The following is a 21632-nucleotide window of genomic DNA, read 5'->3' on the forward strand; positions in this document are numbered from 1 at the left end:
TGTATTTGCTGTCTCAGGGTGCTGAGATAGTAAATACTCTAGAAGTGAAAAGTATGGTTAACTTTCACTGTCATTTTGATATCCTGTTAGTATTTATGGGTGGGACTTTAATAGTCTGCATTTATTTGTTTTTATGACTTTTCATATTTGCAATTACTTTAAGAAGTTTGGCATAAGAAACTTTGATGTTCAGTGTTAAAGTTGCTTTGCCATGTTGTTCAGTAAAAACATCCAGTCTAGTTAGATGTTATCCTAATTCTGATGCATAATCACATTTACTGAGTAGGGCACTTGGGGTTTTTTTTTTCTTTTTTTGGTATAATTAATCTACAGTTACATGAGGAACATTATGTTTACAAGACTCCCCCCACCACCAAGGACCCTCTCAGAAACCCCATTACAGTCACTGTCCATCAGTGTATTAAGATGCTGTAGAATCACTACTTGTCTTCTCTGTGTTGCACAGCCCTCCCCATGCCGTGCCTCACATTATACATGCTATTCGTAAGGCCCCCTTTCTTTTTCCTCCCCCTTATCCCTCCCTTCTCAACCATCCTCCCCAGTCCCTCTACCTTTGGTAACTGTTAGTCCATTCTTGGGTTCTGTGTTTCTGTTGTTGTTGTTTTGTTCCTTCAGTTTTTTCTTTGTTCTTATACTCCACATATGAATGAAATCATTTGGTATTTGTCTTTCTCTGCCTGGCTTATTTCACTGAGCATAATACCCTCTAGCTCCATCCATGTTGTTGCAAATGGTAGGATTTGTTTTCTTCTTATGGCTGAATAATACTCCATTGTGTATATGTACCACATCTTCTTTATCCATTCATCTACTGATGGACACTTAGGTTGCTTCCATTTCTTGGCTATTGTAAATAGTGCTGCGATAAACATAGGGGTGCATCTGTCTTTTTCAAACTGGAGTGCTGCATTCTTAGGGTAAATTCCTAGAAGTGGAATTCCTGGGTCAAATGGTAAGTCTATTTTGAGCATTTTTAGGAACCTCCATACTGCTTTCCACAGTGGTTCAACTAGTTTACATTCCCAACAGCAGTATAGGAGGGTTCCAGTGTCTCCACAACCTCGCCAACATTTGTTGTTGTTTGTCTTTTGGATGATGGCAATCCTTACTGGTGTGAGGTGATATCTCATTGTGGTTTTAATTTGCATTTCTCTTATGATTAGCGATGTGGAGCATCTTTTCATGTGCCTGTTGGCCATGTGAATTTCTTCTTTGGAGAACTCTCTGTTCAGCTTCTCTGCCCATTTTTTAATTGGATTATTTGCTTTTTGTTTGTAGAGGTGCGTGAGCTCTTTATATGTTTTGGGTGTCAACCCTTTATTGGATCTTTCATTTATGAATATACTTTCCCATACTGTAGGATGCCTTTTTGTTCCCTTGGTGGTTCTTTGTTCTCTTTTATGTCCATGCCTCCTTTATCATATATTAATTGACCGTATTTGTTTGGGTTAATGTCTGGACTCTCTATTCTGTTCCACTGGTCTGTGGGTCTGTTCTTATGTCAGTACCAAATTGTCTTGATTACGGTGGCTTTGTAATACAGCTTTAAGTTGGGAAGCGAGATGCCCCCTGCTTTATTCTTCTTTCTCAGGATTACTTTGGCTGTTCGGGGTCTTTTGTGGTTCCATATGAATTTTAAAACTCTTTGTTCTAGTTCGTTGAAGAATGTTATTGCTGATAAAGGAACCATGGACATACAATGGGGAAATGACAGTCTCTTCAACAGATGGTGCTGGCAAAACTGGACAGCTGCATGTAAGAGAACGAAGCTGGACCAATATCTAACCCCATACACAAAAGTAAATTCGAAATGGATCAAAGACCTGAATGTAAGTCATGAATCCATAAAACTCTTAGAAAAAGACATAGGCAAAAATCTCTTAGACATAAACATTAGCGACTTCTTCATGAACATATCTCCCTGGGCAAGGAAAACAAAAGCAAAAATGAACAAGTGGGACTATATCAAGCTGAAAAGCTTATGTACAGCAAAGAACACCATCAATAGAACAAAAAGGTACCCTACAGTATGGGAGAATATATTTGTAAATGACAGATCTGATAAAGTGTTGACATCCAAAATATATAAAGAGCTCATGCACCTCAACAAACAAAAAGCAAATAATCCAATTAAAAAATGGGCAGAGGAACTGAACAGACAGTTCTCCAAAAAATAAATTCAGATGGCCAACAGACACATGAAAAAATGCTCCACATCGCTAGTTATCAGAGAAATGCAAATTAAAACCACAATGAGATATCACCTCACACCATTAACGATCTCCACCATCCAAAAGACAAACAACAACAAATGCTGGCGAGGTTGTGGAGAAAGGGGAACCCTCCTACACTGCTGGTGGAAATGTAAATTAGTTCAACCATTGTGGAAAGCAGTATGGAGGTTCCTCAAAAAGCTCAAAATAGAAATACCTTTTGACCCAGGAATTCCACTTCTAGGAATTTACCCTAAGAATGCAGCACTCCAGTTTGAAAAAGACAGATGCACCCCTATGTTTATCACAGCACTATTTACAATAGCCAAGAAATGGAAGCAACCTAAGTGTCCATCAGTAGATGAATGGATAAAGAAGATGTGGTACATATACACAATGGAATATTATTCAACCATAAGAAAAAAACAAATCCTACCATTTGCAACAACATGGATGGAGCTAGAGGGTATTATGCTCAGTGAAATAAGCCAGGCGGAGAAAGACAAGTACCAAATGATTTCACTCATATGTGGAGTATAAGAACAAAGGAAAAACTGAAGGAACAAAACAGCAGCAGAATCACAGAACCCAAGAATGAACTAACGGTCGCCAAAGGGAAAAGGACCGGGCAGGAGGGGTGGGAAGGGAGGGATAAGGGCAGGGAAAAACAAAGGGGGCCTTACGATTAGCATGTATAATGTGGGGGGGGGGGCATACGGTGGGATGTGCAACACAGAGAAGACAAGTAGTGATTCTACAGCATCTTACTACGCTGATGGACAGTGACTGTAATGGGGTCTGTGGAGGGGGGGGACTTGGTGAAGGGGAGAGTCTAGTAGCCATAATGTTCTTCATGTAATTGTAGATTAATGATACCAAAAAAAGGGGGGGATTACTCCCTGATAGGATAAAATTAACTGCAAATCAATGATTAATGCATGCTTTACATATCCTTAATTTTGATTTTTTAAAGGGTGTCGGATGATCAGCTATCGAAGTACATTTTTCTGATAATATTTTTTTCTCTTAAAAAAAGAAAGCAGTTCCTGTGTGGTGGTCTCCAATAGGTTCTTCACAATGGTATAAAGGTCATATCAAAGTGTGGGCAAAGGGTTTGTTTGTGTTTATACAGAGGATCAAAGCCTAATTTGACTACCCAGAAAACAAATTAAGATATGATATGAAGAAGAACTTCAAACATCAGCATCCTCTGGAAGAGTCATTCCAGAAGATGATCATCAAAAAACTTCAACAAAGATCCTGACGCTGTTGCAGTTGTAGCTGCATTCATCCCGCCGGTTCCTGGACTTGCCATTGGAATGAAGAAGGAGATATCTAAGCTGGCCTGTGCATACAGTAAAACAACAAATTTGACTGGATCTATAGTGTCGTAACTCAACCAAGAATTACGAGAAGTGCAAATTGCAGTGCTCCAAAATTGTGCGACTATAAACTATCTACTGTTAAAAGAACGTATGGCATGTGAACAGTTCCCAGGAATGTGTTGTTTTAATTTGTCTGATTTTTCTCAAACTATTCAAATTCAGTTAGACAATATCCATCATATCATTGATAAGTTTTCACAAATGCCTAGGGTACCTAACTGGTTTTCTTGGTTTCACTGGATATGGCTGGTAATTGTAGGTCTGCTTGTGTTATGTATCTGTATTCTTATTCTGTTAATGTGTGTACGCAATTTAATTAGTAGTTTGTTAAAACCTATACGTGCTGAAGTTACTCTACAAGAAGATATGTCAAAGAAATAATCAATCTTCCCATGTTTTCTTCCATCTGCTACTTCTGTAGCTTTTCTTCTTCCTTCCTAATTACAACCCTTTAGTAGAATTCGTGCCTCATATAGAAAATTACCGAGTATCATAATTCTTCCAAGTGGTAAAGATACCTCAAGACAAATGCTGGGCATAGAAGCCACAGGGCATAAATCTGCAAAGAAGTAAAAAGCTAACCTTTTCAAACAATATTGCTTCTCTCTCACTTACCAACTTTACATTTCCCTGTATGGCCCCAGATGACGGCTGGTTAGCCAGAGACGGTTAAGATTCCTCAAGGGAGGAACAACCTAAGACAGGCACAGTTGCAGGGGGGCCATCAGGTGAGAAATTTGGAGATCAACAGAGGTGAGGCTTAGAACCTCACCCCCCCGTTCTGAGAGAAATCTTCTGCATCTGTGGATGTTTTGTTGCCCTTGTCTAGCTTGGATTAATACTTAGTCTATAGGCACACACCTGATCATCTACATTTGCCCTCTTACAGCACTAAATTATGTTTTCTACCTTTATCTTGCATCTACCTACCACTTCAGCATTTTATTAAAAAAAAATAAAGGAGAAATATGGCATTCACATATAAATCAAGTATAAAAATTAAATGAATAATCATATATGACTTGATTGTTTATAGTTCATGATGCGTGATCAAAACCGAAAGTTTCTGTGATATGATTGCCCTTGCACTGTTCACCATGTAAGAACTTATTCACCATATAAGAACTTGTTCGTTATGCTTCAGAAGATTGGAGACTATTGAGAATTAGACTTGGGGTTGATTAATGATTGTGCATTGAGTCTGCTATACAGAATTTTATTGTTATTAACAACCATTTGATCAATAAATATGAGAGATGCCCTCTCAAAAAAAAGAAAGAATGTTACTGGTATTTTGATAGGCATTGCATTGAATCTGTAGATTGCTTTAGGCAGGATGGCCATTTTGACAATATTAATTCTTCCTAGCCAAGAGCATGGGATGAATTTCCATTTGTTAGTGTCCTCTATAATTTCTCTTAAGAGTGTCTTGTAGTTTTCAGGGTATAGGTCTTTTACTTCCTTGGTTAGGTTTATTCCTAGGTATTTTATTCTTTTTGATGCAATTGTGAATGGAATTGTTTTCCTGATTTCTCTTTCTGCTAGTTCATCATTAGAGTATAGGAAATCAACAGATTTCTGTGTATTAATTTTGTGTCCTGCAACTTCACTGAATTCCAATATTAGTTCTAGTATTTTTGGAGTGGAGTCTTTAGGGTTTTTTATGTACAATAACATGTCATCTGCAAATAGTGACCGTTTGATTTCCTCTTTACCAATCTGGATTCCTTGTGTTTCTTTGTTTTGTCTAGTTGCTGTGGCTAGGACCTCCAGTACTATGTTAAATAACAGTGGGGAGAGTGGGCATCCCTGTCTTGTTCCCGATCTTAGAGGAAAAGCTTTGAACTTCTCACTGTTCGGTATGATGTTGGCTGTATGTTTGTCGCGTATGCCCTTTATTATGTTGAAGTACTTGCCCTCTATACCCATTTTGTTGAGAGTTTTTATCATGGATGGGTGTTGAATTTTGTCAAATGCTTTTTCAGCATCTATGGAAATGATCATTTGGTTTCTGTCCTTCTTTTTGTTAATGTGGTGGATGATGTTGATGGATTTTCAAATGTTGTACCACCCTTGCATCCCTGAGATGAAACCTACTTGGTCATGGTGTATGATCCTCTTGATGTATTTTTGAATTCTGTTTGCTAATATTTTGTTGAGTATTTTTGCATCTATGTTCATCAGGGATATTGGTCTGTAATTTTCTTTTTTGGTGGGGTCTTTGCCTCATTTTGGTATTAGAATGATGCTGGCTTATAGAATGAGTTTGGAAGTATTCCCTCCTCTTCTATTTTTTGGAAAACTCTAAGGAGAATGTGTGTTATGTCTTCTCTATATGTCTGATAAAATTCAGTGGTGAATCCATCTGGTCCAGAGGTTTTGTTCTTGGGTAGTTTTTTGATTACCGCTTCAATTTCTTTGCTGGTAATTGGTCTGTTTAGATTTTCTGTTTTTTCCTTGGTCAGTCTTGGAAGGTTCTATTTTTCTAGGAAGTTGTTAGTTTCTTCTAGGTTTTCCAGCTTGTTAGGATATAGATTTTCATAGTATTCTCTAATAATTTTTTGTATTTCTGTGGGGTCCTTCATGATTTTTCCTTTCTCATTTCTCATTCTGTTAATGTGTGTAGATTCTCTTTTTCTCTAAATAAGTCTGGCTAGGGGCTCATTTATTTTGCTTATTTTCTCAAAGAATCGGCTCTTGGTTTCATTGATTTTTTTCTATTATTTTATTCTCAATTTTATTTATTTCTTCTCTGATCTTTATTATGTCCCTCCTTCTGCTGACTTTGGGCTTCATTTGTTCTTCTTTTTCCATTTTCAATAATTATGACTTTAAACTATTCATTTGGGAATGTTCTTCCTTCTTTAGATAGGCCTGGATTGCTATGTACTTTCCTCTTAGACTTGCCTTCGCTGTGTCCCACAGAAGCTGGGGCTTTATGCTGTTGGTGTCATTTGTCTCCATATATTGCTTGATCTCTGTTTTAATTTGGTCATTGATCCATTGGTTATTTAGAAGCATGTTGTTAAGCCTCCATGTATTTGTGAGCCTTTTTGTTTTCTTTGTACAATTAATTTCTAGTTGTATGCCTTTGTGGTCTGAGAAGTTGGTTAGTAGAATTTTAGTCTTTTTTAATTTACTGAGGCTCTTTTTGTGGCCTAGTATGTGATCTATTCTGGAGAATGTTCCATGTGCACTTGAGAAGAATGTGCATCTTGCTGCTTTTGGGTGTAGGGTTCTGTAGATGTCTTTTAAGTCCATCTGTTCTAGTGTGTTGTTCAGTGCCACTGTGTCCTTACTTATTTTCTGTCTGGTGGATCTGTCCTTTGGAGTGAGTGGTGTGTTGAAGTCTCCTAGAACAAATGCACTGCATTCTATTTCCTCCTTTAATTCTGTTAGTATTTGTTTCACACATATTGGTGCCCCTGTATTGGGTGCATATATATTTATAATGGTTATATCCTCTTGTAGGGCTGACCCCTTTATCATTATGTAATGTCCTTCTTTATCTCTTGTTACTTTCTTTGTTTTGAAGTCTATTTCGTCTGATACAGTACTGCTGCACCTGCTTTTGCTACATTACTCCCTATTGTTTGCATGAAATACCTTTTTCCATCCCTTGACTTTTAGTCTGTGTATGTCTTTGGGTTTGAGGTGAGTCTCTTGTAAGCAGCATATAGATGGGTCTTGCTTTTTTATCCATTTGTTACTTTGTGTCTTTTGATTGGTGCATTCAGTCCATTTACATTTAGAGTAATTATTGAGAGATATGTACTTATTGCCATTGCAGGCTTTAGATTTATGGTTACCAAAGGTTCAAGGTTAGCTGCTTTACTATCTAACTGTCTAACTTAACTCACTTAATAAGGTATTGTAAGCACAGTCTGATGATTCTTTTCCTCCCTTCTTATTTCTCCTCCTCCAATCTTTATATGTTAGGTGTTTTATTCTCTGTTCTTTTGTGTTTCCTTTGACTCCTTTTGTAAGTAGTTGATTTTATTTTTTTGCCTTTAGTTAGTATTTGGTTGGTCTGCTTTCTTTGCTGTGATTTGATTTTCTCTGGTGACATCTATTTAGCCTTAGGAGTGCGTCCATCTAGAGCAGTTCCTCTAAAATAGCCTGCAGAGGTGGTTTGTGGGAGGCAAATTCCATGAACTTTTGCTTGTCTGGGAATTGTTTAATCCCTCCTTCATATTTAAATGATAATCGTGCTGGACACAGTATTCTTGGTTCATGGCCCTTCTGTTTCATTGCATTAAATATATCATGCCATTTTCTTCTGGCCTGTAAGGTTTCTGTTGAGAAGTCTGATGATAGCCTGATGGGTTTTCCTTTGTAGGTGACCTTTTTTCTCTCTCTGGCTGCCTTTAATACTCTGTCCTTGTCTTTGATCTTTGCCATTTTACTTATTATATGTCTTGGTGTTGTCCTCCTTGGGTCCCTTGTGTTGGGAGTTCTGTGGGCCTGCATGGTCTGAGAGACTATTTCCTCCCCCAGTTTGGGGAAGTTTTCAGCAATTATTTCTTCAAATACACTTTCTATCCCTTTTTCTCTCTTCTTCTTCTTCTGTTACCCCTATTATGTGAATATTGTTCCATTTGGATTGGTCACACAGTTCTCTTAATATTCTTTCATTCCTGGAGATCCTTTTATCTCTCTCTGCGTCAGCTTCTCTGCATTCCTGTTCTCTGATTTCTATTCCATTAACGGCCTATTGCACCTCATCCAATCTGCTCTTAAGTCCTTCCAGAGATTGTTTTATTTCTGTATTCTCCCTCTCTACTTGCTCCTTTAGCTCTTGCATATTTCTCTGCAGGTCCATCAGCATGATTATGACCTTTATTTTGAATTCTTTTTCAGGGAGATTGGTTAAGTGTATCTCCCCAGGCTCTCACTCAGGGGTTGTCTGGGTAATTTTGGACTGGACCGAATTCTTCTGCCCCTTTCATGGTGATAGAGGTAGCTGTATGCAGGTAGCGTGTGTGTCAGCTGGGAGAACAAAGTCCATTCCTGCTTTCTGGTCGCCTTGCCCTTCTCTGCTGCCTGTGTTGCTTACCCGTAATCCTGGAGCCGCCTCTGGGTTAATCCTCTAAGCTGCTGTGGGTGGGGTCTCCATCAGAGTAGCGCAGAGCCTTGCAGGGAGTGGCAGGCCCGCCGGGTGTGCTCTCCTGCGAAATCAGCACCTCTGCCGGGCAGCTGTGTGCTGGCAGTGGCCTTTGGGTCTGGCCCCAGAAGCTGTGTGCCAGACTCAGATTCTGGGTGGCTGCTTGGGGTGTGGCTGCTCCTGGGCCGCTCCTCCACCACCGCCGCCGGCTCCCACGGGCTGCTCCTGGGCCCCTCTGACACTGCCGCCGCCACCACCACGGGCTTGCGTGGCCTGCTCCTGGGCCCCTCTGGCACCTCTGCCGCTTTGCATGGGCCACTCCCAAGCCTCTCTGATGCTGCTGCTGCTGGCTTACACAGACCCCTCCCGGGCTGCTCTAGCGCTGCCACCACCAGTGTGCACGGACGCTCTCCTGCTACTGGGTCAGTGTGTCGGGGTCTGCGCCAGTTGGGGAAATGACTGGCAGCCTGCTTATTGCCGTGAGGGGCTTCAGAGCTGCGCTGCCACCCTGGGGGTTAGGTCACCTAGAGTTCCCCGGGATTCCCAGATGGTGGGATGAGTGTGCCAGGATGACTTCGTCCAGCTGTGAGGACCCTGTCCCTTTAAGACTTACTAAAAGCACTCCCTTTTCTTTTGTCCCAGTGGCGCCAGTTGCGGGGACCCACTCTCAGATTTTACTTTTCCCTTTCTCTAATATCCAGCACACCATGCACCATGTGTCTGTGCTCCTGGTGCGGATTTCTAGAGCTGGTTGTTTAGCAGTCCTGGGCTTTCACTCCCTCCCTGCTCTGACTCCTTTCTTCCTGCTGGGGGGGCGGGGGTGGGGGAGTGCTCGAGTCCTGCCAGACCGCAGCTTGTATCTTACCCCCTTGGTGCGATGCTGAGTTCTTTCAGATGTAGATGTAGCCTGGCTGTTGTACTGTATCCACTGGTGTCTCTTTTAGGAATAGTTGTATTTGTTGTATTTTCAAAAATATATATGTTTTTGGGAGGAGATTTCTGCCGAACTACTCATGCCACCATTTTGGCTCCTCTGGCTTTTTTTTTAACTGAAGTATCATTGATGTGCAAATCTTATATTTGTTTCAGGTATTCAACACAGTAGTTTATCAGTTACCCACATCATTAAATCCTCACTCCCACCAGTGCAGTTACCATCTGTCAACATTGAAAGATGTTACAGAATCTTTGGCTATATTCTCTATGCTGTACTACCGTCCCTGTGACCAACTTATATTATGATTGAGAATTTTTGTGCCCCTTTATGCCCCTCACCCTCTCCACCCCCCGCACCCTAATCCCTCTCCATTGTGACCACCAGTCACTTCTCAGTGTCTGTGAGTCTACTGCTATTTTGTTCATTTGTGTTGTATTGTTTTTATATTTCACAAATAAGTGAAATCCTATGGTATTTGTCTTTCTCCACCTGGCTTATTTCACTTAGCATAATACCCTCTAGGTTCATCCATGTTGTTGGAAATGGAAGGGTTTCTTTTTTATATGGCTGAATAATATTCCATTGGGTGTATGTGCTACATCTTTTTTATCTATTTATCTACTGATGGACACTTAGGTTGCTTCCATATCTTGGCTATTGCAAACAGTGGTGATAAACATAGGGGTGTACATACCTTTTTGAATCAGGGATTTTGTTTTCTTTGGTTAAATTCCTAGAAGTGAAGTTACTGGTTTGTATGGTATTTCTATTTTTAGTTATTTGAGGAATCTCCATACTGCTTTGCACAATGGCTGCACCAATTTCCATTCCCACCAATAGTGTAGGAGTGTTCTTTGGCACTTGGCTTTTATGTAAGGATGTTATAAGAAACAGCATTATGAATTCCACTGCTTAACTTTCAATATAAATATTTTATATTAAAAAGGGAAAGTCTTTTTTATTCTATTGATCTAATAGAAATATGTGGCAAGATGTAATTAAGTTTCCACTTGTTGTGTTAAGGAAGTGCAGGATGTAAGAGGAGATGCCTAATTTTCCCAAATCTATTTTGAATTTATTAAAAAAATATAAAGCCTAGCTTTTCGGATGTTGGTCCTATGTGAATTTCTGCCTTACTTAAACTTCTATCCAAACCTCTTCAAAAAGTAGTCTTTACTTACTGTCTCCAGTTTCATGTGTCCTTCCTTTTTACCACTTACCCTCTTCAAAATCATGTTTCTTTATAAAGTAATTTGTATTTTATCAAAGTTATTCATGCAAATAAAAAGATAACTAGCTCTATAAGGCTTGTTAAGAAAAATTGCAGTATCTCCTCCTTAGTCACAAAATATTTTGCTTTCTAAGGACAATAACTTAACTTTTCAAAGTGATTCATTTCAGTATTCTATGTATCTAAGGAAAAATAATGTTTATATTGCTTATTCTTGGTTTTTCTGTTTTCAGCATTATGTGTTTACTTCTTAACGTGAAAGATAAGTTCTTTAATACACATACACATTTCCTTTCCTCCTCCAACCTCACATACATCCTTCTCCCTGTACTCCCCTCCTGCTCTGCCTTGGTTACATCTTACTTTTGGTTGGATCACTATTCAAAGTTCATTTTATTATGACTCTAAAAGCTATTTATAGTTAAACTACTTTTCCTTTTCTACCTAACCTTTTATTTTTACTGGAGTTAATGATTGTCTTGTTTTCTTATTTACATAGTTTCTGTGTACTTACTAATTCAAGCTCAAATTTGTTACCAGTGTCTAAATACCTTACTAAGATTTTTTAGATCCATACTCAACAGTTTTTCCCAGAGCCTTCTTATCTGCTCATATCTGGACTGGTGACCCTTATGTTGGTTGTACAGCTCTCACAATTTCCCTTCACTTCATCCTGGGCATTCGTTTGGCCTTTTTTCTGTATTGGTTCTTTCATTTCTTCACCCCATATTTTCCTCTTCCTTGATTTATACTCTTGTAGTGTAGTACCAACTATACAAACTTAATGAGAAAGAGTGCATGGGAGATAAAATATTTGACCTTGTTATGTTAAGCATGTCTTCATTTTTACCATGATGTTTGATTAATGGTTTGTTGGTATCTTTTTCTAGGTTGGAAATCTTTGCCTTCCAGCTTCTAGTGTTGCTGTTAAAGCCTGGAACTAGTCGAATGTCTACTTCTTTATAGAGTACCTGCTTCCTCCCTTCACCCTAAGACTGGTGAAGTAATACTCTCTTTGTCTCCAGTGTTCTGCCATTTTAATTTCATTCATTGAGCTGGGGACTAGGAGGGCCCTTTTGACTTATTTTATTGATAAGTCAGATTTCTTAATTTTCTGTTTATTAGATGATTCTCTAACTTTTTAAAACCTTATCTACAGTAAAATACAATATATATCCAAAAAATGCATAGAACATAAATATATTATTTAAGGTATACCTATTTAGCACTTTTCCCTATAGATCTCTCCAGAAGGTAATCGTTTTTATGATAATACTACCTTACTCTTCTTTATAGTTTTACTATCTAAGCATGTGTCCCTAACGTTACAGTTTAACTTGGTCTTATCTTGAACTTTGTGAATGGATTTCCATTGTATGTATGCTTTTTTATCTGACTTCTTTCTGCCAACATTATTTTGAATATATATCCACATTTTATATAACTATGGTTATTCTTTTTTTTCTTCTGTATTCCATTGTATGAATATGCTACAGTTTTTCTATTCAACTCTAGATAGATATTTGAATTTCTTTCTAGTTTGGAAATAATACTAATGTTACTTACAAGCTGCCTTGTGTACGTCTTCTAGTAAACTTACTTATTTCTCTAGAACAGTACTATCCAAGAGAAATATAATATTAGACATATGTGTATTTTTAAATTTTCTCATGGCTACATTAAAAAAGTGAGAAGAAACAGATAAAATTGATTTTAATAATATATTTTATTTAATACAATCTAATCATTTTAGCATGTAATCAGTATAAAAATTAAGATATATGAGATTCTTTTTTCTTCATTAAATCTTTGATACTTGGTATGTGTTTTACAGTTGCAGCCTATATCAATTCAGTGGAGCTACATTTTAGGTGCTCAATAGCCATATGTGGCTAGTACCTGCTATATGGTAGTGCATAGCTCTAAAGGATATATATTTATCCTGAATAACTTAGATCTGAATATATTTATATGTCCAGTAGTAGAATTGCTAGGTATAGGGTATGGATATCTTTTTTTTAGAAAAAAATTTATTGAATAATTGACATACAATATCATATTAGTTTCAGGTGTACAACATAGTGATTTGATATTTATCTACATTATGATTTGATCATGATAAGCCTAGTAATCATCTGTCACCATACAAAGTTTTTACAATATTGTTGACTATAGGGTATGCATATCTTGAACTTTAGTAGATAATGGCTAAATTTTCTAAAGTGATTGAGTCATTTTGCACTCTAGTGGGTGTGTGAGAGTTCTGATTGTACCATACAATCACTAACACTTGTTATTATCAAACCTTTTACTTTTGCTGTCTGGTGAGTGAGTAATAATTTTCACTGTGGTTTTAGTTTGCACTTCCCTGATTACTAGAGAGCTAGAGCACTTTTCATGTTTATCAGTCATTTGAATTTCTTCTTTTTTGATGTGCTGGTTTAAGTAATTTTTGCCCAATTTTTCTGTAGGGATTTCTAAAATTTTCTTTCTACTGAATTTTTAGGAGTTCTTTATATATTCTGAATATGAACCCTTTTGTTTTATTATCACATAGATCTTCTCCAACTCTGTAACTTGCCTTTTCACTTTTTTAAAGGTGTCTTGGGGAACATAAGTTTTAAATTTTAATGCAATTAAGTTTATCAATCCTTTCCTTTATGGGTAGTAATTTTTGTGTCCTGTTGAGGAAATCCTTTCCTATCCTGAGGTCATGAAGATGTTATCTTGTTTTATATTATCAGAATTTTATTAGGTCTCTATTCATTTAATAGGTCTAAAAAATCCAACTAGAATTGGTTTTTGTGTGAAATGTGAATAGGAGTTGAGTTTCATTCTTTGCCATATGGGTATCCAGTTATTTGCTATTCATCTACTTCCTCTGCCTTCCCATAACCAACGCTTCCCCCCAGCTCTGAGGTGCCAGTTTTGTTGTAAATCAAGGGTCTATACATCTGTAGGCTTATTTCTGTACTCTCTCCTGTTTAATTCATTTGCTTGTATGTCATTATACCAATATCACATACTTAATTACTATAGCTTTGTTATAAATTCCAGCAACAACTGGAGCAGGTCCTTATACTACTTAAAGAGTATATCTAATTTTCTTACCCTTTTGAATTTTCCATATAAATTTTGAGATTATCTTGTCAATTTCAGTGAAACAAGCCTTTTGTTTTTCATTTTATTAACTCCATGGCTCAGTTTGAGAAGAACTGATTTATAATATTAAGTCTAAGAATTCATGAACATAGTATTTTATACTAAGTTTATTTAGATCTTTAATTTCTCTAAGAGTTTATAGTTTTCCCCTTATGGGTTTTGTACATCTAATTGTAAAATTTATTCTGAGGTGCATGATACATTTTTTATTCTATTGTAAATGATAATGTTTAAAAATTTTGTTTTCTAACTTCATTGGTGTCACATAGAAATAAAACTTTATTTTTTTGTAAATTAAAATTTATCTACACATTTTCTGATTTTCCTTCATGGGTGTATTAGTCAGAGGTCTCCAGAGAAACAGAAACACACACACACACACACATATACATACTTATAGGCAGAGAAGTCCAAAATCTGCAGTCAGTAAGCTGGATACCCAGAGATTTGATGGTATAATTGTAGTCCAAGTTTTACTCCAAAGCAGAACTGTCTCTAAGACAGACAGAGAAAGAATTCTTTCTTGCTCAGGCTTTTTTTTATTCAGGCCTTCAACAGATTGCATGAGGTCCACCCACATGAAGGAGGGCAATCTGCTTTACTCACTCTACCAAGTCAAATGTTAATTTCACCCAGAAACACCCTTAGGGAGGCTTAGGAATAATGTTTAATCAAATACCTGGGCACCCTATGGCCCAGGCAAGTTGACACATAAATTAACTATCACAGTGGAAATCAAATCATCTGTAAATGTGTTTCTTCCTTCCTAATTCTTACACTTTTCTTTTTTCATGCTCTACTCCATCAGCCAGGCCCTCCAGTAAAATGTGGAATGGAAATGATAATAGCTAGTATCCTTGTCTTTTTCCTGATCTCAAAAGGAAGCCTTTCAGTATTTCACCACTATGATGTTTATTGTAGCTTTTTTGTAGATATCATTTACCAAATTATAAGTTCTTTAGAAGAGTTTATTATGAATGGATGTTAAATTTTTTCAGGTCTTTGAATTTATCATTGTCATACTGTTTTTGAGATTATTAGTGTTTTTTTTAATCTGTTAACACTTGATTTTCCAACATTAAACCAACTTTACAAACTTGGTCATGTTATATAGTTTTTTTAATAAATTATGGACTTCAGTTAGTTGGTAATCTATTTAGGCTTTTGTTTGTAGGTTCATTAGCAATGGCCTATACTTTTCATTTTTCTTCTTGAGGTTTTTTTTTTTTCTTTTAGCATTTATTTAGCATCCAATTTACACCTCTCTAAGGGGAGAAATATATTGGAAAAAAGAAAAATATAATTTTTTTCCTCATTCTGAGAATTCTGAAAGATTTTTGCTTTGCCATAGCAAAACATACATGCCCGTGCACACATGCAGCAACACAAAAATCCCAAAGTACTGCCTCTGAAGGTAAAAACTATCAAGTTCAACTAAGTACTCAGAAAAGATAAGGGGCTAGGAAGAAAGGTGAGGATGTCTGAAAAATAATTTTACTTCTGTTTAACCTGAAACTTGCCAACTGCTTCTTGCCTTGAGCAACAGTTATCTTCTATTTGATACCCAGTGGCACTTAGACTGGAAACTCTGTGGAAACTACTTAGTGATTCTACTTTGAAGTTATAACCGAACAACTAAGATGTTTTGAATATAAGCCTATTCATATGATGCATATACTTCAGGAATTCTTATCTCTTCTTTCACAGAAATTGTATCTCTATCCTGATGTAATTTGGATGACTGAGAAAACCAAAGACCAAGGGCCAGAAAGCTAACTTCCTCAAATGAGATAAAAGGAAAAGATTTTCCAATTACCACTGTAAATAAGGAATCTTTCAGATACCTTCCTTAACTGTACAGTTCTAATTTGATGGTTTTTACTCCTACTACTTCACTTCAAACAGTGACCTATAAAAGTTTGTTTAAATAACAGTAATAAGTAATTTTTCTGTCTTTTCAGAATAAAAAAAATTAAATGGTGTGTTGAAGGTACTACTAAAAATACTTCACTTTGTAAATAAGGCCTCTGCATTGAAAATCTATAAGAATTTTTCTAGTTAATTTTCAAATCTTCCTACAACCTCTCTATTTAAAAAAATACCATCTTTGAAGTAATTTGAATGAATGCTTTCGAAAACAAAAACTGATTCAGCATCCCTTTTCCATAATTACCAATTTTAACAAGTCTCCTAAATATGTTCTGCATTAATTTTCTTGGTTATAGGTTGTTAATAGTATGGATACATTTTTAATATTAACAGAGCATTTAATTAGATCCGTTTCCCATCAACACACAAGTCATTTAATGATTATACTGGCCATTTCCATTTCCTGGCTGGCAGGAGACTTCCACTAAAGGCTCCTATGGTTTCCACTGTATCATTTTTCTCACCAGACTTAGTTCTTGTTCAGCCTGAAGAATCACCCCTTCTGTTTGGCCACTCTGAAGTTGTCTTCTAATTTTTTAACATCTGGTTCCACTTTCACCATTTCCAGCTTCTCATTTGTAATCTGTTCTGTACACTTCCCATATGCTACATTTTTAGGAATCTACTGAAGAGCATCAAGAGTCTTTGTGTACAATATTTTTAGCCTCTTGTGTGGACTCTCACATACAGCCGATCCCACAAGGCCTGTGGCCTTCAGCAAACCCACCATGACAGCACCAACAAGCCAGGGGCATGCAGCCCTCTCTTTTAGTGTTTATGTCAGGGCTAACCTCAAAATAAGTTGAGAAGTCTTATTTTGTTATTTTTCTATTTTCTGGGAAAGTTTGCTTAAGATTATCGCATTTCTTCCTTAAATGTTTAATAGGTTTGTCGATGCAGTCATCTTAGCCCATGTGGTGAACTATAAAAGCAAGTCTCAACAAATTTAAAAAAATGGAAATCAGAGAAAGTATGTTTTCTGACCACAATGTGGTTATTCTAGAAATCAATAAAAAGATAACTTAAAAAAATACCATATGTTTACACATTAAGAAATACACTTCTAAATTCTAAAGCTCAAAGAAGAAACCATAATGGAAATTAGAAGCTGTTTTGAACTGATGATTTTTTTAAATCCCATATGAAAATCTGTGGGTTTTTTACAAAAGTAGTCTTAAAGAAACTTAGAGGAAACATACATACTACAAAAGAAGAAAGGTTGGTAAATAATGAACTAAGTATCTATCTCAAGAAGTTAGAAAAAAGAACTAAGTAAAAAGCAGAAGAAAAATGAAGATGAAACATATAAATAAATATAAAACTAACAAAATAGAAAGAATCAACAGAGTCAATTGTTGGTCCTTGAAAAGATTAATAAAATTGATAAATTTCTTGGGAGACTGATAAGAAAAAGAATGAACATACGAACAACTAATACTAGGAATGAAGGAAGGGACTTTACTAGAGATCCTATGATCTTACAAAAAACAAGAGGCTATAATGAATAATTTCATACTGAATTTTGAGAATTTAGATGAAGTAGTCAACTTCATGCTATTTTCTTTGTGGGAAGGTTTTTAATTAGTAAGTTTTTAAAAATAACTATGAAACTATTTAAATTTTCTATTAACTTTTTATGTCAGTGGCACTGATATCCTTCTAATACCATGACATATAAAGTTAGAGCAATACTGACTTCTCCAATCATTCTTTCAACAAATATTTACATGACATCTGCTATATGCTAGGCACTGTTTTTTACTTCATTCTCATATCCAGTACAACTAGGTTATTTTTTAGGACAGATTTCTAGGTTCTAACTTTAGGAAATTTAACAAGGCTCAGCCCAGCTATCTGTTGACAATAAGGAGCATATGCCATTGTAAAAGAAAGCTGACTAGCATCTACTTGGCAGAGCAGCTCTATAATTGTTAAGTAGTATGGTCCTTCAGAGATACCTCTATTGCTGGGATTCATGATCTAGTTAGTATTCATAGACTTCTAATAGACCTATTAGTTAACCTCAGGGTATCCATGATTCCTCTGAAATTGTATAGAATATTTATGTGTATATGCTTCTTTGGTGGTAAGGAGGAATTGCTTTCAGTAGATTTTCACAGGGTACAAAAAAATTTAAAAGACACTGGTCTATGAGTTAAGAAAAATTTAAGAGACCAACAAATACAGGGCTATTTCCCCATACTTTTTGTGTTTTATGTCTATTTGAATAATGTTCTGAATTATATGTAATATTCTCTGACTATTGTTCAATAAATATTATTTGGACTGTAATTTAACTGAGAACTTTTTTATTTAAAGGTTCAGGAGCAAGTACATCCTAATCTCTCAGCTAATGAAGAGTCTCTCTATTATATTGAAGAGCTGATTTTTCAGCTGCTTAATAAATTATGCATGGCCCAACCAAGGACTGTTCAAGATGTGGAGGTAAAAACTATTTTGTTATTTAAAAAAGTCACTGAACCACTGTACAAATTAACTTTTCTATCTAAATCTGTATCATTCTAAATTACTGTAGAAAGTAAAACCCTTGAAATCATATGTGGAATATATGGTCAGTTCATTTTCAACAAAGATATCAAGGCAAATCAACGCAGAAAGGAAGGTTTTTCAGCAAAAGCAGTGCTAAAAAAGTGAATAAATTTGTGGGAGGAAAACTCTTGAAACCTAACTCACACAAAAATGAATTCTAGGCGGATCATAGTCTTAAACATAAAAAGCTAAACTATAAAGTTCCTAGAAGAAAAATTACTGGAGAATATCTTCATAACTTGGGGTTAAGCAAATACATTTTTGCAGAGGACTCAAAACACAGTAAGTACTAAGGAATAAAGTTGATGAGAAATAAAAAAGATGCAAGTCACAGACTAGGAGAAAACATTTCCACTATATATTCCTTACACAGCATTTGTATCCAGAATATGTTAAAAACTCCTACAAATCAACAATAAAAAGATACTCCCTTCCCCAGATGGGCAAAAGTCTTGACAGACACTTTGTAAAATAAGATATACTAACGGCCAATAAGCACATGAAAAGGTGCTCAAGCTTGTAAGTCATCAAGGAACTAGAAATTAAAACCACAATACCATTTCACACCCATAAAAGGAATAAAATTAGAGACTGATAACACCAAATGTTCATGAGATGCAGAGCAACTTACACATTGCTAGTGGGAGTCTAAATGGTATATAACACTTTGGAAGATTGGCATTTTCTTGTAAAATTAAATATGTATCTAGCCTATAATCCAGCAATTTTCCTCCTAGATATTTAACCCTAGAGAAATGAAAATATATGTTCACAAAGAGACTTATGCATGAATATACAAGCAGTTTTATTCATAGTAGTCAAATATTAGAAACAACTCAAATTTTCATCAACAAGAAAATGGGTAAGCAAACTGATAGATTCATAAAACGTAATACTACTCATTAATAAAAGAATGAACTATTAATATGAACAATAACAAAGGTGCAATTCACAGACATTATATAAAGCAAAAAAAAGCCAGACTCCAGAGAGTACATATTATATGATACATTAGTATGAAGTTCAGAAACAGATAAAATTAATGATGCCACATAATCAAGTTGGTGACTGCGTATAAGGATGGACACTGAGGTGATAGAAATGTTCTTTATCTTGACTAGGGTGATGGTTACACAGATGTAAGCATTTTTAAAAACTCATTGAATTGTGCACTTAAGAGCTGTGCATTTTACTGCATGTAAATAGTACCTTGATAAAGGAATTCGATAAATCTTAAGGGTATTTACTCATTGATTAAAAATATACACATATATATACCCCTAAAGATTATATGTGAATTAGTGCTCAAATATTTGTTTTGGCTTGGTTACATGGGAATATTTTTATATTTTTAGAAATATCTATCAGTATAACTTACAAAAATTACTTTTGTACTATACTGTTTACATCACCTTTGTTTTGAAAATTGTTTCCATAATAAGGCAACAGTATAAAGGAAAATCTTAATTTGGAGTGATTGAGCTTTTAAGATTTTCAGGGACTTTGGGAGTTGAAGCATTTGTTTCCTTACTCTCTCCTGTAAGATTTGGATATTAAATAAATGTAATGAAAGCAAACTTCTCAATAGCTAAATATGCTAATAGCTGAGAATATAATTTTAAAAATAGGAAATCCTGCTAAGTTAAAGTTCGATTCAGTTATCATAAATTCTCATTATTCATGCCAACCAGTGGATAAGGTTAGATGGACCATAGTAGTGACCTGAAAGACTTGGTGGGATTGTTTTTGCCAAGAGAGGTATTTCCTTAGGCCATTCTGAGCTCACAACCCACTTGATGCTCCAAGAGGCACATGATACCACTTCTGTCTAAAATTTTTCTCTATATTTGAAACTGTGAGATTAGCAAAAGGAGAGTGATTACATAATAATTAATAATAATGATCTTAAAACTTCAGCCAAGTAAATTTTAACCCTAGGAACCTTATTGTAAAATAACTGATAGAGTTTTTCATGTTAGCTTTAATCTCTTCTAATAATATTACTTTTCCCATTTCCAGTTCCATCTTAATTAGGCTTATGCTTAAAGCTTTCTGTTTAAACATCACCTTTTTCTTTACCCATGGGAAGTATATGGAAAAATCTTGGTAAGTCCTGTTGATTTTTTTAAAAACAAAAATTCACTTACTACGGGAATCAGAACATGGTATATCACTATTATCTGCTAACATTAAGGATGATAAAGTTTAATTTTGTGTTAATTTTCTATTTATGGGCACTTCTGTTAATATTAGTACTTCTGTGATCTGAACAGGAACGAGTTCAAAAGACCTTTCCTCATCCAATTGATAAATGGGCTATTGCTGATGCACAATCTGCCATAGAGAAACGAAAACGAAGAAATCCTCTTTTATTGCCTGTGGACAAAATCCATCCTTCATTGAAGGTATAAAAAAAAATTAAAAATTGGGAAGTTATTTGTAACAATTCTTTTTATAGTATTTATATAGTGTTTAGCATGACCTATGTTAGTATGTATGTGCACTTGCATGTGTATATACTTATTATATGCATACATATATGTATTTCTTAATATGTGTACAGGGTAAAAATAAATATACTCTGATAAAGTCAGATTGCCTTTAAAATAGTATCAAAAGTTAATGATAAGCAATAATGCATCTTTGTGGCATATTCTCATGATTGCTACTCCTGAGTGATTCTCAACCTTTTGTTGATTAAGAAAATGTATAATATCAAAAGCTACTGTGAGTTCAGAACTTTTTAAATTAATCTGTATTTATCACAGATATTTTTATATACATTGGAAAAGTAGGCTAGGGAATATTATTTAGTCTCTAGAAAACATTTGGTATATGTGGATTTGACTATCCCTTTGGTCATTTCAATCCCCTCCCCCACTCCCATACACACATCCTCAGTAGAAACTATTGTAATGTAGGGATATTGGTTAAAGCAAGGTCCTTGAAGATAGCAGATAATTGTCACATGGATTTTGGATAATGTATTAAGAGGTTTTCACTGAAATCCGGTCTAAGATTTCTGTAGTAGAATCAACTGTCTCTTCTTGCTTGACTCTAAAGGCAAATTTGTTAGATTAGATGTCTCTTAAAAAATTAA

The 21632-nt window shown here is 35.7% G+C and overlaps 1 protein-coding gene and 1 pseudogene across 2 annotated transcripts in view; one reads left to right on the forward strand and one right to left on the reverse strand.

The window, feature by feature from the left end:
- The window catches only part of SOS2 (SOS Ras/Rho guanine nucleotide exchange factor 2), an 81520-nt gene that overhangs the window by 12255 nt on the left and 47633 nt on the right, over window positions 1-21632 (forward strand). For both annotated transcript variants that reach the window (XM_036917202.2, XM_036917210.2), the window contains exons 2-3: window positions 18302-18427; window positions 20806-20937. In XM_036917202.2, coding sequence (XP_036773097.2) covers window positions 18302-18427; window positions 20806-20937 — 258 coding nt within the window. The remainder of the gene's footprint in view (window positions 1-18301; window positions 18428-20805; window positions 20938-21632) is intronic.
- On the reverse strand, window positions 16364-18287 carry LOC118928204 (NADH dehydrogenase [ubiquinone] 1 alpha subcomplex subunit 5-like; annotated as a pseudogene).

The sequence above is a fragment of the Manis pentadactyla genome, chromosome 11 (assembly GCF_030020395.1).
Source record: "Manis pentadactyla isolate mManPen7 chromosome 11, mManPen7.hap1, whole genome shotgun sequence".
Taxonomy (NCBI): Eukaryota; Metazoa; Chordata; class Mammalia; order Pholidota; family Manidae; genus Manis; species Manis pentadactyla.